Source organism: Brachyhypopomus gauderio, chromosome 21 (genome assembly GCF_052324685.1).
Source record: "Brachyhypopomus gauderio isolate BG-103 chromosome 21, BGAUD_0.2, whole genome shotgun sequence".
NCBI lineage: Eukaryota > Metazoa > Chordata > Actinopteri > Gymnotiformes > Hypopomidae > Brachyhypopomus > Brachyhypopomus gauderio.
In genome coordinates this window covers 2,580,127-2,598,183 of record NC_135231.1, presented here as the reverse complement: position 1 = coordinate 2,598,183, position 18,057 = coordinate 2,580,127, and the positions used below count along the sequence as shown (strand labels likewise).

At 44.0% G+C, this 18,057-nt stretch overlaps 2 protein-coding genes across 2 annotated transcripts in view; both read left to right on the top strand.

Moving 5' to 3' along the window:
• Window positions 1-5,938, top strand: part of LOC143485206 (uncharacterized) — a 7,789-nt gene extending 1,851 nt beyond the window's left edge. The window contains exons 1-5 of the mRNA XM_076984545.1: window positions 1-1,081; window positions 1,791-1,877; window positions 2,783-2,869; window positions 5,112-5,240; window positions 5,587-5,938. The exon at window positions 1-1,081 is cut by the window's left edge and continues 1,851 nt beyond it. Coding sequence (XP_076840660.1) covers window positions 1,019-1,081; window positions 1,791-1,877; window positions 2,783-2,869; window positions 5,112-5,207 — 333 coding nt within the window. The 5' untranslated portion in view covers window positions 1-1,018 and the 3' untranslated portion in view covers window positions 5,208-5,240; window positions 5,587-5,938. The remainder of the gene's footprint in view (window positions 1,082-1,790; window positions 1,878-2,782; window positions 2,870-5,111; window positions 5,241-5,586) is intronic.
• Window positions 5,939-12,216: 6,278 nt separating this feature from the next.
• Window positions 12,217-17,781, top strand: LOC143485042 (mitogen-activated protein kinase 14A). Its single transcript, XM_076984188.1, has 12 exons — window positions 12,217-12,415; window positions 13,005-13,134; window positions 13,857-13,915; window positions 14,234-14,345; window positions 14,547-14,576; window positions 14,892-14,939; window positions 15,188-15,302; window positions 15,650-15,721; window positions 15,841-15,920; window positions 16,367-16,445; window positions 16,777-16,950; window positions 17,105-17,781. Exons 1-12 carry the CDS (start codon window positions 12,297-12,299, stop codon window positions 17,164-17,166), a joined length of 1,080 nt encoding a protein of 359 aa, XP_076840303.1. The 5' UTR covers window positions 12,217-12,296; the 3' UTR covers window positions 17,167-17,781.
• The last annotated feature ends 276 nt before the right edge of the window (window positions 17,782-18,057 follow it).

The following is an 18,057-nucleotide window of genomic DNA, read 5'->3' as shown; positions in this document are numbered from 1 at the left end:
TATCCACGCACACTCATACACACACATATCCACACACACTCATACACACATATATCCACTCACACTCATACACACACACACACATCCACACACACTCATACACACACATATCCACACACACTCATACACACACACACACACATCCACACACACTCATACACACACATATCCACACACACTCATACACACACATATCCACACACACTCATACACACACATATCCACACACACTCATACACACACACGTATAGACACACATATCCACACACACTCATAGTGGCTGATGACTGGAACAGTATTACATATCATATTGTGTAGCCCACATTGTATGACAGTGAAGGTTGACATAGTCAGCATTGTGTGTGTGTATGATTGGGTTTGATGGGTCAATCGCTTGCGGAGCCTGGAGGCCTATAACCCCATGACCAACACCTGGAGAGACCTGCCCACAATGATCAACCCACGCAGCACCTTCGGCATTGAGGTGACAACACACACTCATACACACACATATCCACACACACTCATACACACACACTCATACACACACATATCCACACACACTCATACACACACACTCATACACACACATATCCACACACACTCATACACACACATATCCACACACACTCATACACACACATATCCACACACACTCATACACACATATATCCACTCACACTCATACACACACACACACATCCACACACACTCATACACACACATATCCACACACACTCATACACACACTCATACACACACATATCCACACACACTCATACACACACATATCCACACACACTCATACACACACATATCCACACACACTCATACACACACACGTATAGACACACATATCCACACACACTCATAGTGGCTGATGACTGGAACAGTATTACATATCATATTGTGTAGCCCACATTGTATGACAGTGAAGGTTGACATAGTCAGCATTGTGTGTGTGTATGATTGGGTTTGATGGGTCAATCGCTTGCGGAGCTTGGAGGCCTATAACCCCATGACCAACACCTGGAGAGACCTGCCCACAATGATCAACCCACGCAGCAACTTCGGCATTGAGGTGACAACACACACACATACACACACACTCATACACACACACTCATACACACACATATCCACACACACTCATACACACACATATCCACACACACTCATACACACACATATCCACACTCACTCACACACACATATATCCACACACACTCATACACACACACACACATCCACACACACACATACACACACATATCCACACACACTCATACACACACATATCCACACACACTTACACACACACACATATCCACACACACTCACACACACACACACTCATACACACACATATTCACACACATACACACACTCATACACACACATATCCACACACACTCATACACACACATATCCACACACACATATCCTCACACACTCATACACACACATATCCACACACACTCATACACACATATATCCACACACACTCATACACACACACACATCCACACACACTCATAAACACACATATCCACACACACTCATACACACACACACACACACACATCCACACACACTCATACACACACATATCCACACACACTCATACACACACACTTATACACACACACATATCCACACACACTCATAGTGGCTGATGACTGGAACAGTATAACATATCATATTGTGTAGCCCACATTGTATGACAGTGAAGGTTGACATAGTCAGCATTGTGTGTGTGTATGATTGGGTTTGATGGGGTCAATCGCTAGCGGAGCGTGGAGGCCTATAACCCCATGACCAACACCTGGAGAGACCTGCCCACAATGATCAACCCACGCAGCAACTTCGGCATTGAGGTGACAACACACACACATACACACACACTCATACACACACACTCATACACACACATATCCACACACACTCATACACACACACTCATACACACACATATCCACACTCACTCACACACACATATATCCACACACACTCATACACACACACACACATCCACACACACACATACACACACATATCCACACACACTCATACACACATATATCCACACACATACACACACACACTCATACACACATATCCACACACACTCATACACACACATATCCACACACACATATCCACACACACTCATACACACACATATCCACACACACTCATACACACACACACACACACACACACATCCACACACACTCATACACACACATATCCACACACACTCATACACACACATATCCACACACACTCATACACACACACTTACACACACACACATATCCACACACACTCACACACACACACACTCATACACACACATATCCACACACATACACACACTCATACACACACATATCCACACACACTCATACACACACATATCCACACACACATATCCTCACACACTCATACACACACATATCCACACACACTCATACACACATATATCCACACACACTCATACACACACACACATCCACACACACTCATAAACACACATATCCACACACACTCATACACACACACACACACACACATCCACACACACTCATACACACACATATCCACACACACTCATACACACACACTTATACACACACACATATCCACACACACTCATAGTGGCTGATGACTGGAACAGTATAACATATCATATTGTGTAGCCCACATTGTATGACAGTGAAGGTTGACATAGTCAGCATTGTGTGTGTGTATGATTGGGTTTGATGGGGTCAATCGCTAGCGGAGCGTGGAGGCCTATAACCCCATGACCAACACCTGGAGAGACCTGCCCACAATGATCAACCCACGCAGCAACTTCGGCATTGAGGTGACAACACACACACATACACACACACTCATACACACACACTCATACACACACATATCCACACACACTCATACACACACACTCATACACACACATATCCACACTCACTCACACACACATATATCCACACACACTCATACACACACACACACATCCACACACACACATACACACACATATCCACACACACTCATACACACATATATCCACACACATACACACACACACTCACACACACATATCCACACACACTCATACACACACATATCCACACACACATATCCACACACACTCATACACACACATATCCACACACACTCATACACACACACACACACACACACACACATCCACACACACTCATACACACACATATCCACACACACTCATACACACACACACACACATCCACACACACTCATACACACATATATCCACACACACTCATACACACACACACATCCAGACACACTCTTACACACACATATCCACACACACTCATACACACACACATATCCACACACACTCATACACACACACACTCATAGTGGCTGATGACTGGAACAGTATTACATACAGTGAGGAAAATAAGTATTTGAACACCCTCCGACTTTACAAGTTCTCCCACTCAGAAATCATGGAAGGGTCTGAAATTTTTATCTTTGGTCCATGTCCTCTGTGAGAGATATGATCTAAAAAAATCTGTAAATCACAATGTATGATTTTAAAATAATTTATTTGTGTGTTACTGCTACAAATATGTATTTGAACACCTGTGAAAATCAATGTTAATATTTGGTACAGTAGCCTTTGTTTGCAATTACAGAGGTCAAATGTTTCCTGTAGTTTTTCACCAGGTGTGCACACACTGCAGCAGGGATTTTGGCCCATTCCTCCACACAGATCTTCTCCAGATCAGCCAAGTTCTGGGCTGTCACTGAGAAACATGGAGTTTGAGTTTCCTCCAAACATTTTATATAGGGTTTAGGTCTGAAGACTGGCTAGACCACTCCAGAACCTTGATATGCTTCTTACGGAGCCACTCCTTGGTTATCCTGACTGTGTGCTTTGGGTCATTGTCATGTTGAAAGACCCATCCATGACCCATCTTCAGTGCTTTAACTGAGGGAAGGAGGTTGTTCCCCAAAATCTCACAGTACACAGCCCCGGTCATCCTCCCCTTAATACAGTGCAGTCGTCCTGTCCCATGTGCAGAAAAACACCCCCAAAGCATGATGTTTCCACCCCCATGATTTACAGTAGTGATGGTGTTTTTGTGATGGTACTCATCATTCTTTGTCCTCCATGGCAAGTGGAATTTTGGACCAAAAAGTTCTATTTAGGTCTCATCTGACCACAGAACGTTCTCCCATGACTCCTCTGGATCATCTAAACGGTCATGGACAAACTTAAGACGGGCCTGGACGTGTGCTGATTTAAGCAGGGGAACCTTCTGTGCCATACATGGACTTTAAACTATGACGTCTTAGTGTATTACCCACAATAACTGTGGTGCCAGCTCTAGTTCTGGGCTGGTTCCTCACCTTTCTTAGGATCATTGCTACACCAGGTGAGATCATGGAGCACCAGTCAGATGGAGACTGACAGTCAGGTTTAGCTTAGTTGGTCTTTTTTCACCAAGCTGCTTGGTAATTGTCCCGTAGCTCTTTCCAGCATTGTGGAGGTCTACAATTTAGTCTCTGGTGTCTTTGGACAGCTCGTTGGTCTTAACCATGTTATTAGAATCTTACTGATTGTGTGGGTGGACAGGTGTCTTTATACAGCTAACGACCTCAAACAGGTGCTTCTAATTTAGAATAACTAATTTGGAGGTGGACCTTTTAGAGGTGGACTAACAGGTCATTGAGGGCCAGAATGTTTGCTGATTGGCCGGTGTTCAAACACTTATTTGCAGCAGTAACACACAAAAAAATTATTAAAAAAATTATACATTGTGATTTCCAGATTTTTTTAAAGATTATGTCTCACAGTGGACACGCACCTAAGATGAAAATTTCAGATCCCTCCATGAATTTTAAGTGGGAAAACTTGCAGTCACAGGGTGTTCAAATACTTATTTTCCTCACTGTAAATGGTGTCGCCCTTTAATAGGTATTTAAGATACAGGCATCATGCTAAAAAGATATTCAGATCATGTTTTTAGGTAATTTAGGCTAAACATATTCCAAATGTTTCAATTTTTCTGCAAATTTTCCATTATAAAACAACCCACTTTGTGCAGGTGGTCGACGACCTCCTGTTTGTGGTCGGCGGATTCGGATTCAACGGCGTCACCACCACCTTTAACGTGGAGCGCTACGATGAGAAAACTCACTAACTCAGCTGATACCACTTGCAGTGTTCTTAAATTGTATGTCTGTCTATGGTTATTTGTGCTTCTTGGCAAATGCCTAACTCGCAAAACACTAGGTAATGATATTGACTCCTGTAGTTTAGTAGTAGTCTGACTCAATGGTGTCTTGAATTCTGGCCTATCTGTACTATTTCATAGGATGTATTCTGTGATCAGAAGCAAAGCACTTTGTAAGTCGCTCTGGATAAGAGCGTCTGCTAAATGCCGTAAATGTAAATGTAAATGTAAAACGGAAGAATGGTGCACTCCCACCTGTCTGACATGAAATGAAATGAAATGTGCCATATTTGATAGTGGAGTGAGTGGAGCCATGAACCCATGTGTTCCCCTGTGCCTCCCGCAGGTATGAGGTCCACAACATGGGTGTCTCCCGGAGTGGGCTGAGCTGTTGCGTGGTGCCGAGCCTGCCCAACGTGTTACAGTACACCGCCCCCCGAGACCCGCCCTAGGACGTCTCACAGAGCCTGAAATCATCCACCTCCAACACCACCTTATCTACCTGAGACAGACCTGCAGGATACTGTTAGCAATCCACCAATAAACCCAGACTTAGACATCAGAGCAGATTGTACCATTGTATTCTTCAAAAGGAGGAGCTTAAATGATCAGAGATCCCAAAGAGACTTGGTGCTTGTCTTACTGTGGAACAGAGTTTCTGTAATAATCTTGAGCCATGTACAGGCACATGGATTAGATGCTGATATCAGTAAAAAGAAGAGTAAGACGTGATGTACGTTTACACTGGGAGTGAGTGTTGACCCTGCACCAACAGCTCCCGCTCCAGTAGGACAGAGTGGTTTAATCTACTTTAGCCAGAAGAGGCTAAAGTAGATTAAATAGATCTACTTTAGTAGATTTCTTTCTAATCTAGAAAATCTACCAAAAAAAAAAAAAAAAAAAAATCAATTGAGGTGGGATTTCAAATTAATACTTAATAATATTATAATTAATAATAATCAGTCAGAACAAACATTGGAACTAGCTAGTGCTGAAAATTTTGTAAGAAAACCATATGACCATGAAATTAGGAAATATATACATCATCATACATACATCATACAGATTATTCACAGGTAAACCATAATCTGTGACGCCGGGGGCGTCGGGATAGAGGCAGCCGGAGACGTGGGTTGGACAGAAGGTGGTTTATTATCCATGGCAACCAGTAACACTCGTAGTACGTAATGCACGGTAAAGCTCGTAGCGCATACACTGCAGATGCAAGGTAAAGCTCGTAGCGCATACACAGTGGATGCAAGGTGACGCTCGTACACACACGGTAGGGACGTGCAGTCAACCAGAGACGCTCGTGTAGCGGCAATGTGCAGCACTGGACCAAACGACCTGCGGGCTTAAGAAGTGCAAAGTAAACAAGAAACAGGTGCTCAGTATGATGGTGATTGCGACTGTGGGAGTGGCTGCGTGCGCGGGGGTGTGTGCTGGGATCGGCTGCTGGCCGGGTTGCGCGCCCTCTGGTGGCGACCCGGCCCCCTCACCGTGACATAATCCATCAGATTGAACCCCATAATCCATCAGATTGACCCCCATAATCCATCAGATTGAACCCATAATCCATCAGATTGAACCCCATAATCCATCAGATTGAACCCCATAATCCATCAGATTGACCCCCATATCCATGGTGCTTTTCCTGCTGTGGTCGCTCAGACTGCAGATCGTTACTGCAGTAGCGTTTCAGACATTTGGTGCCACCCCCTCCTCTGAGAATAAATCCAGGCCACACTTGGCCCTGAATGCAACCACATGTCTGCATGGTAACCTGTTGAGTGTGGCAAACGGACCGGTGCAGGACGTGGCCGTGACATTTATGACGTCCGAGGCGGAGACCAGCACGGCCGTGTCTCCTGCGGTGAGCATCTGTGGAAAAACCACTCGCTCAGAGAGGCTCACCTGCCCGGCAACGAGCTGACTGGAGTAGGGTCTCACAGGTGCTGGTACCAGCGCCACACACGGCTTGATGTCCCTCGCTAGTAAGGATTTCCATCTGATGTATGTCCTGCTTCATGGTCCTGTAGACACGGGATGGGGTCATGAAGATCTGGGCCTTGGGATAGTGTGAGGCATACACCAGCCTCTCCACGTGGTCCTCAGCCAGCACCACCACCTGGGACCTCTCCCATGCGCCATTATGCCGTTTGAATAGGTCCACCATCGCTGAAATGGTCTTGGAACTGTCGCTGACCACGAACAAGGACACAAGCTCACAGTGCCCATAACCGTCCACGGCTAGCTGCACATACACATACCTACAGGCTGTGGTCACCACTAGAACCTCAGGAAACAGGTCAAAATTATTTTGCATTGTAGTTTCCTGATAGAAGATGCCCTTCAGAATGTGGTCCTGATCAACGAGGACTTCCACTATACAGTCTGAAAGAAAGAAAAATGGCAATGAAGACATTACTGTGACACTTTGTATAGTGGATAATGTGGAAAAAGGTAAAAATGTGATAACCATGCCTACATCTGTGAAGACTGTAAGTCAATTCCTCCAGAAATGTTGTTACTTCTAATAAGGAACACTACCAATGAAAGAAGCTCTTATTTAAGTAGTTATTTCAACTACCTGAATCATGTTTAAGTTTAGCCAGAGTGTGGTCCGGCCTGGAGCTGTGGTGCGGCCTGGCCTGGAGCTGTGGGCTGTGGTGCAGTCCGGCCTGGAACTGTGTGCTGTGGTGCGGTCTGGCCTGGAGCTGTGGGGTGTGGTGCAGTCCGGCCTGGAACTGTGTGCTGTGGTGCGGTCTGGCCTGGAGCTGTGGGCTGTGGTGCAGTCCGGCCTGGAACTGTGTGTTGTGGTGCGGTCTGGCCTGGAGCTGTGGGCTGTGGTGCAGTCCGGCCTGGAACTGTGTGCTGTGGTGCGGTCTGGCCTGGAGCTGTGGGGTGTGGTGCGGTCCAGCCTGGAGTTGTGAGGTGTGGTGCGGGATTGCCTGGAGTTGTGGGCTGTGGTGCGGTCCGGCCTGGAACCACCTTGTTTATTCCTGATCTTTGAAAAACTCTTCATCATTTTCTGTTCTGTGAAGCATCTCTGACTTTGACGCACCTGAAGCACACACACATTGTCACTATTCTCAAAACCAACAGGGCAAAGAAAAGCTATAAAACATGTTATAAATAATTAAATAATTTTGGCTTTTTTTCTTTGTGAATAACTTTGAGATATCCTCAAACTTTGAGATATTTGAGATAACTTTTGAGAATTTTGAAATATCCTTCATGTACCTGTTATGTACCTGATATCATATTGTACAGTGGGCTTTCCCCATACAAGTCCTCATTGTGTGACCTACATCGGTACACGTGATCACTCTCACCACAATTCTAACCAGCACCACCTTTTCCTTGCTTTCCCATCCTAATCACTCTCAGTCCTTGCGAAGTAACTCCTGTCGCCTACTGACTGTATCCAGTGCCATTTCTCACCCTGACCTGTGCATCGTAACTATGCCAACAACCTGATCCTGGATCTGTTTCAGACACTGCTATGCTGGTATGAGTTAGGGTCGCGACCCACCAGTTGAGAAACTGCTCTATTGTACTCCCAGCCAGGGAGCTCTGGCTTACTGCAGATTGAAATTTGTTCATATAACTAAATCACTTGCAACACTCACACTGCTTACACCTTAAACCCCACCCGATTAAATGACCATATGTAATAACTGCATATATTTCAAATGGAAAGCTGCACATCTGTGAATGAGATCCTTTCATTAACCAGGGGGTGGTTGTGGTCAAGGATGGCTTTCACCATCACTAAGCTCTGACCATCTTGACTGGCGAGGACTTTGATGCAGGCGAGACAGTTGGTCCTGAACGACCTGACTCAGAGGTAGAGACAGAACCTGGACCTGCTCAGCCACTGCGCTCATGTTTCTAGACTTGAGTTTTTCCTGGAACAGAACTCCATATAATTTCCTCTGCGCTCCACTCACTCCCACAAACCTTCTAAACCTGGGGGTCAAGCAGTGAGTTGAATAAGGGGTGTTCAGCTGTGCTGGATTCCTGCCCCCCAGTATTGGAGGGAAATCCAGGAAAAAAAATCATTAAATCAATAAAATGATGAGAATGCAAGACTGCATTTGGTACTTTTTTTTCCGTATATGTGCCAAAATCCTGCTGAAATTAAAATAGGAGAAATAGCTACATTTGCAGTTTAATTTTCAGCATTTTGCCAATTCATTAAATTATATGAAACCCTCCGCTGGGTGCAGCGCGGCTGGCGGACGCTCTTGCAGCCCTCTCGGGGGGTACGCTACCAGTCGCTCTGGAAGCCCTCGGGGGGGCACCGCAGGGTAGGCCTGCCGACAATCGCTTTCCTTCCCCGAGGAACCCACCGGGGAACTTCCCCTCCTCCCGGTGATCGCCCTCCTGGCCTGCTGGTGGGAGCGTTGTCTTCTATCTCCATCTCCTCCTCTCCGCCTGAGCTCCATCTCATAGGCTCCACCGGGGTCTCGCACCAGGAGTAGTCCATAGCTCTCTCCTCTCACGGTCTCACTGGACTGCTCCGAGGGAGGCGGGCTCACGTCCTCCTCTTCCGTGCACGACTCACCGTCCGAGTACTCAGACGGAGGCTGGCTGCCTTCCTCGTCCTCACACTCCGTGAGGTCTGAGTACTCGGACGGAGGGGGACGTCACCTCATCCCCGTAATTCTCGGTGGGAGCCGAGCACAGAGATGGAGGAGGGCTGACGTCTTCTTCCTCACTCTCGCCGTAATACTCTGTGACTATACGGATGGAGGGGAGCCTTCTTCTTCTTCTTCTGACCCCTCCTCCTCCTCAAACTCACTCTCTGGAGTCTTGGCGTCCTCTCCGCTGTCATAAAGCTCAATGGAGCCGACTTCCAGAGGCGAGGAGTCTCTGGAGGAAGGGAGGTGTCTCTCTCTCTCTCTCTCCACACCCGCCGCACAGCTTGGCGCAGATGTTCCTCCAGTGTCTCCACCGTGGTAGCTTGTGCCTGACACAGCAAAAGTGCAACCACGGGATCTTGCTGCATCTCCTCGAGGCTCACAGGGTTCTTGCGGTGGGGGGCAGGGGACGAGGCATGGTGGTGCCTGCTGGGCCTCTTCCCCTTTTTGGTGCGGGTCGTGTAACCTGGCATGACTTGTATTCGGCTCGTCTTTCTGTGACGATGGGCGCAGGGAGACGGACGAGGCACGAGTCCACTGTTCTTGTACACACGTCACTTTTATTTGTCTTACAAATAGCACAGACAGCGCACGTAGAACACTCACACATGTAATCGGGACTGACTCAAACAAAGACGAGCACAGGACACTGCGTGGACACACATTAAATGTCATTTTAAGAACCTGCGTTTGGCCGCTCATTGATTGCTTAACATGGGAATCACAACAGAAGTTATGCGCGTGGTTCCATTTACTGTCAGGATACTATTAACACGCCCACATTTTGGTCACATCCACTGTTCTTTCGATACACCCAGAAACCTTTCAAAACACCCACTACTCCAACCTGCAGAGACCGACGCCTCACTCTTCTTAGGCATACCAACTGCAACAGTCTCTAGACTAGAACAGTCTCTTGAACACTCAACACCTCAACCCTTATTAAAAAGGCACACCAGTGACTCTTCTTTCTGAGGAGGCTGAGGAAGGCTCAGCCGTCCCGTCAGATCCTGGTGAACTTGTACCGCTGCAGTATTGAGAGCATCCTCACCAAATGCATCTCACTATGGCAGCTGCACTGCGGCGGACCGGAAGTCACTCCAGAGAGTCGTGAAAATGGCCCAGCGCATCACTGCCTCCTCACTCCCCACCATTGAGACCATACATCGCGAGATGCCTGCACAAGGCTCACAAAATTACCCTGGACAGCTCAGTCACCACAGCCACAGACTGTTTGCCCTTCTACCCTCTGGGAGAAGATACAGGGCTCTCCGTTCCCCAACCAGCAGGTTCAGGAGCAGCTTCTTTCTGACGGCTGTCTCCCTTCTGAACTCTGCAACACAGATTACCTACCATATGTCCCTAACCTAATTTTCCATACACACACACACATATATATATATATATATATATATATATATATATATATATATATATATATATATATATCATACCATATTTGCACCTTATACTGCTAAAAAGCAATACTGCTGCTACAGCTACAGTCCAACAGTCCAACTGTACTGCACACTCCGTGTACATATCTATTGTATAGATATCTATTGTATTTATACCCTAAACTTCTATTTATTCACTATTTGCACTACTGGTTAGATACTAAACTGCATTTCGTTGTCCAGTACCTGTATGGCAATGACAACAAAGTTTAATCTAATCATCTTATCCGAACATAGGTTGCTAGGCCCTAATGCAATGTGACCCCATGGTGAATGGGACACCTGGCTGGTGGAATATAGACTACAGTTTGTACTCATATGACATACTGAGGCCGACTTACCACACTTTATTTTGACCTGTAGCTGTTTAACATTGCTGCTACTCTTGAATAAATTCTCCAGTTTTTACACACTGAAGCCAACGGAATGAGAATCCTCAAACTCTAGCGGAATTTGGAATGACATCTGAATGTGAACACACAGCACCTATAGGCCCAAGAGAACACAGCGAGGTTTTAAAGTCAAATGCATAAAAACCCATGCATTTCACAACGCGTCTTCTGTTTCGTTTACTGGCTAACGGCAGTACTGGATTTAGTAACTGACTATCGATTGCGTCCATCGATTTAGATACTAGACAGGAACGTTAGTAAACTGGAAAAGCAAAGAACAGATAAAAACAAATCAACAAACAAATCAAACCAAAGCCCTCAATCACTGCAGCGAATCGACGTGATTCGGTTAATTACAATAATGGACCCGAACCGGTCAAATACAATTATGTATGCGGAAATTAATTCCATGCGCGAGAGCAGAGCAGAGGAAAACGCACGTAAGCACGTGACAGGTGTAAAGGTGCACCAGGGTGGGCGTGTCCTCCCTCCACTCTCCTACACCTGAGTTCAACCTCGTGCGTGTTGACAGTGGAGAACTGTAGTACCGTGCACAGCGCCATGGCCTCTCCCCTCAAAGCTGCCTTTCACAGACTGGAGATCCAGAAAACTACATGGGACATTCCGGATCGATACACGACGTTAAATCCCATCGGCTCTGGCGCGTATGGTACAGTGTGGTAAGAGGTCTATAAACTTAAAAAAGAAGTATAAAGACTGTTTTTTAAACTAAGCAACCTATTTGTTGAGTGTACGTATTATTTTCATTCGCCTCATACAAACAACCTACACATAGAACATTTTGGAAATATTGTTTGCACAACATGAAAATGTCAAATACCATGGCCTTCGGCTATGTTTACTGCTCATGATTCCCCTGGCGTGTTCATACAGGTAAACAGGGATTTTCTCAAATGTTTAAATGTAGTCATGAAAGTGTAATTCCCAGGTTGGGTTCAGCGAATATAAATAAGCGAATAGGTCGTGTGGCATACCTCAGGACAGTGCAGGTTTCAGCACGTTTGAAGATAAGACATAAAAGCAACAAAGGCTGCTAGCACGATCTTGATGTTTTCAGGTTCTATACCACTGGACACTGGGAGTTGTCGGCCCAGCCTTTGTTTGGACTATGTTGGCTTTTTATACCTGTTCACTTGCAGTCAGTGATGTACTCAACCAAAATGTTAAATGTAATAGCGATGGATTACCTCTGCCTCAGGTGACAACGCTCTCTCCCTCACTGAAACAGTCTAACTCTAACTTGTGCAGCTCCGCCATTGACCAGAAGACCAAGGAGAAGGTGGCCATTAAGAAGCTGTACAGGCCATTCCAGTCACTGATCCACGCAAAACGCGCATACAGAGAACTCCGACTACTGCGCCATATCCAGCATGAAAACGTGAGTCGCACACTAAAGCCAAGACAAAACTGACCACTGACAAAATCGATCGTTATCGAAATAACGAATAACTGCGTACTAGCTTTGTAATTACACGTAAGCTCTGAGATGTAGGCCTATATCAGACATGTAATTAATTTCTCCAAGTGTTGTTATACATGAAACCAAAGCAACTACTCTGTGCATTTAGACTATATAAGGTCTATATAAATGCAACGATCCCCTCGCATAGCTTTCTACTGGCCCATTTTACCTGCCAACAAATACAGTGAATTCAGAAGAGGCCTTGCAAACCAGAACTGGTGGAAACACGCTGTGTAAAAGCTGTGAACATAATCCTGCCTCCTCTCTGAACCTGTTCTTGTGTTGGCCAAATAACCCATTCGGCTCATGTCTCTCTGTCTTCATGTTGGAATTAGAAACAAGAGCAACCAATTGAAGAACTACATTATGTCACGCATGCATTGTTGTGGTACGGCCTGTCCTTCCCTGCCTACTTCTGTAGTATTTATATATAGTTTTGGATTATAAGATATAAGATGTAGCCTGGTTGTTAGTGTCAAAGCATAGGTTTATTAGTTATCTGTGTTGTTCCATCACTGGACCATAATAAACCTGTCAATTCTTAACTACTGACTCTGTTCCAGTTTTTATACAAGCTAAGGAATGTTGTATATCGAATTAGGTTTTAAATCAAACTCAGTGTGTCTTTGTTCCCAAAGGTGATTTGCCTTCTGAATGTTTTCACCCCCGACTCCTCTCTGGAGAAATTCCAGACTTTGTAAGTAGAAAGATGAGCAGAATGCCCTCCGTTGCAGAAATTCTCTGCTTGTCATGACAAGTTAAATAGTTGACAAAATGTGTGTGTGTGTGTGTGTGTGTGTGTGTGTGTGAGGGGAGGGGGGCTGTTCTACTTACTGTATATTAAATAACAAAAAACCTATTAAAATCTTTAACATGAAAATAAATTTAGGTATACACTGCAGGATTATGTGTTTGTGATTGTGATCTAGTTTTTCATTTGAAAATTGTCTTTCTTTTGCAACCACACACACAGTATGTGTTTATGTGTGTGTGTTTGTACATGTGCACTTTACAGCTACTTGGTGATGCCCTTAGTAGCTCAGGACCTCGGACACATAATGAAGAAGAGGAGACTTACAGAAAGAGTTATCATCTACCTGTTTTACCAGCTCCTGCGGGGACTCAAGGTCTGCACCCATAATCCTCCTGTCTGCTTTTGACTTCACCACATGTTGTCAATGTGGAAGGTGATATTTAGGCTCTCATGAGCTGTCTCCCTCGTTTTTAACACTAACACACTGTTTTGATGCTTTTTACTTGATTTTAATTCCTTCACTTCAAAGGAAATGCAATTACATGAAATCATTAACTGAAACTTTTCTCTCCAGTATATACATTCTGCTGGGATCATTCATCGGGTGCGTAATATCCTTTGCATGACATACATTTATCAGTCTTTGCTATCACTTCACGTCGTGCATTAATCTAGGCAATAATTTACTCAAACTAATCAATTTCCCAGTTGATAAAGGTTTTTTTTTTTATCAAACTAATGTAACAAACCATGGTATAGAATGGGGACTGCAAAAAAACATTATTAATATCAGTGTATCAGAACATACAATTTATTATGACATGTCAATAAACGGACCAACGCATAAAGAATAAATAGACTTAAATTGCTCTAATTTTACGTAACTTTTAGAATTGCTCACAGTGCTTTTTCTTGGCAGGATCTGAAGCCAGGCAACCTTGCGGTTGATGAGAACTGTGAATTAAAGGTAACACCCAAGCACTATAGGAAGCTGCTGTGCAATAAGTGTGTCTTTAATGGTTTTCACTCCTGACTACTGACTTCTGCCTCTCCCTGGGTTTCTGCTCTAGATGTGAGACTGTGTTGAAGCGGACTATGATGTAATAGGGTGGAAACACTATTGATTTCCTTCTTTCTCTCTTTTGCTATCTTGCACTTTCCCTGTGTCATTCTCATGTGCACATATACACAACACACACGCACACACACACACAGATCTTGGACTTTGGTTTGGCGAGGCATGCTGAAATGGAGATGACCGGCTACGTTGTGACACGATGGTATCGAGCCCCTGAGGTCATCTTCAACTGGATGCATTATACTCAAACAGGTGACCTTTGGCCTTTGAAGCCTTAATTTCACTTCACCTTTAAAAAACTTTAGGTTATAATTTAAAGTGTGTTTTTAAGTGATAAAGTTTTTAGGTATATTTTTTCTGTCAGTATGAATGTTTTGACACCTTCATCAAAAGTTAAGTTTCCAATTCTTCACATAGTCAGCGTTGCGATTGGTCTCCATCTTGAGTGACTTCACTGATTTCAAACAATGAAAGCATAAATCATTAGTCATTAGGAGCTTGTTAAGCACATGGTTTTCCATGTAGGTAAAGTTGATGATCAGTGCTGCCCTTGCACCGAACTGTTCTCTGAACTGTTCTCTGAACTGCCCTGTTTGCAGTTGACATATGGTCTGCTGGCTGCATCCTGGCTGAGATGATCACTCAGCAGGTGCTTTTCCCAGGCAATGACAGTATCCTTTCTTAACATCCCACATCTCTGTTGAGGATCTCCTGGCATGGCAGCATGATGTTTGTTCCATATGTTGCATCGTTGTAAGTTCTCTACAGGTTCCTTAAACACTTCCCATAGGTATGGACCAGTTGAACATGATCTTGCATCTGACTGGGACACCACACTCCTCACTGGTGCAGAAAATGCAGAGCAAAGATGTAGGAATCCATTATGTTCCATTCACTTACTAATATGCCATCTTCATGGTCTACCATGTTCATACTAATGTTAGCATACAGATATGTGGAGGTGGGGTTAAAACTTTAGCTAAATAACATGTTAAGAGTTATTTTGATATCACAAAGCAAACATAAATGAGCAAGAACCCATGTTGTAAGCGAGCTAATTGCCAATGAAGTGATATTAAGGAATATAAGACCTAATGGAGCGTGCACCACTCTCCTTGGCATCATGCTACATGGACTTTGTCCATTATTTTCTGTTTTTGGGCTGCTGTGTTGGGTGTTTTATGATTATAAGGCTGAATCTGAAGCAGAATGTACCCGTAAAATATGAAATCGGGACTTGACTGTGATCAGATGAGTGTGGTAGTTCATACTGCTGATTTTATGTTGTAAAACTCAGTGAAACTTTGTGCTTCTAGGCGAAATCATATGTACAGTCTCTTCAAGCCCAGAAAAAGAAAGACTTCAAAAAAGTCTTCCCCACCATGGACTCTTATGGTGAGGCTCTGTTTTAGATTTCATTCTTGAATGATTTACTCACCACTGTAGCGCAGATCGGGTAGATAGACTTCTGTAAATGACTCTGTTTCTTCATTCCAACCTTTATGAAGGCTGGATGATTGATGAGTTGAAGCAGGTGAGTGGGAGCTGAAATATGCAGTAAATAGGTTCTGCAGGACACAGGTCGGAAATGCTACTCCACCACACCATTCGCTGTTACTAAACTAAAAAATGACACTCCTCTAGTGGCAGGATTGTGTTATCCTTACAGTTTGGTCTCAAAGGTGTAGGTGTGGATCCTTCTCATATCAAATGTTTGTATGTTAAGCCGTGGACCTGCTGGAGAAGACTCTAATGCTTGATCCGGAGCTCAGGCTCACAGCTAAAGATGGCCTGTCTCACCCCTACCTCTCTGAGTTCCATGACCCAGAAAATGAGCCCGAGTCACCACCGTATGATGATTCATTTGAGAGCCTGGAGCTTGCTGTCAGCGAGTGGAAAAGTAAGAGGACACACACACACACACACACACATTCTTCTGCATTGTCCCATTTGGAATGGCACCTGTTGCTGATACAGAAGAGTTTTATTTGTCCTAAAATAACTGTCTGTACCATAAAAGTGACTCCCCATAACAGCCTCTTTATCTTTCACAGGCCTTATTCATATGGAGATTATGACTTTTGACCCTGACAATCCCAGACAAACTGCAACATAACGCCTCTTCTGTCACCAGCAGTGCAATGCAATAACGAATTACAAGCATAAAGCTGCAGGGATGCATAATCCAATACATGCTGTGGTGCCAGTGCGTGACATGTACTGTATCTGTGTTATGATTATAAGGCCAACGACACCAACAGAGGGGAAACTATAGCAGGTGTGGTAGTTAAGTAGCTTTCTTGAAGATGTATCTTTCTTTACTACTTTGTGAGTTTTACTACTTTGTGGATGTGAGTTCATCTCTGCTTTTACTGTGTAATAGTATGTCAAAAACTGTTCCAAAATACATAACTTTTTAGGGGAAAATTTTTAGGGAAAAGTAAATTTGAACATTTACTGAACATATGTCAAATTTATCATGAGCAAAGTTTGAGAAATGACAACAGTCAGGAGAATCGAATGTTTTGCTCTCAGTCGGTAGCTATGATTTTTTTGCATGATTGTTGTTTAAAACTGGACAAAGTGCTTATGGTATTATATTGGTTAACGAGCATACAGAACACCTAATGTGCCCTCTGACAATTGGTTTTAGGGATTCTTTTTTTTCAAATTTCACATTTATGTCAAGGTTTTAAGGAGTTTCATTAAAATCTATATTCAGTATGCAATATTTAATTCAACTGTGTGCTTTTTTTAATGGAAATCTATATGCAGACTTAAATGTCTTAAATCTATCTACATTTCCAGAACTGCACCACTAAGTGGCAGTATATTACTGCCCTTAAAGGGGCTACTGATTCATTGATATTGGCATACAAGATTGAAGTAAAAGTTGCACCATGAGAAACTTAAATGACACTATGTTGATATTGATAATGAACACAAGTGTGCTGTATTTTAGTCATCACCAGAAATTAATGTTGATAAATATATACACACTATAACT

Excerpts from the sequence above, each read along its gene's own strand:
- LOC143485042 (XM_076984188.1), top strand. The coding sequence starts at position 12,297 with ATGGCCTCTCCCCTCAAAGCTGCCTTTCACAGACTGGAGATCCAGAAA. Across the intron at positions 12,416-13,004 it reads GGCGCGTATGGTACAGTGTG|CTCCGCCATTGACCAGAAGA; the intron begins GTAAGAGGTCTA and ends TAACTTGTGCAG. Across the intron at positions 14,346-14,546 it reads AGCTCCTGCGGGGACTCAAG|TATATACATTCTGCTGGGAT; the intron begins GTCTGCACCCAT and ends TTTTCTCTCCAG.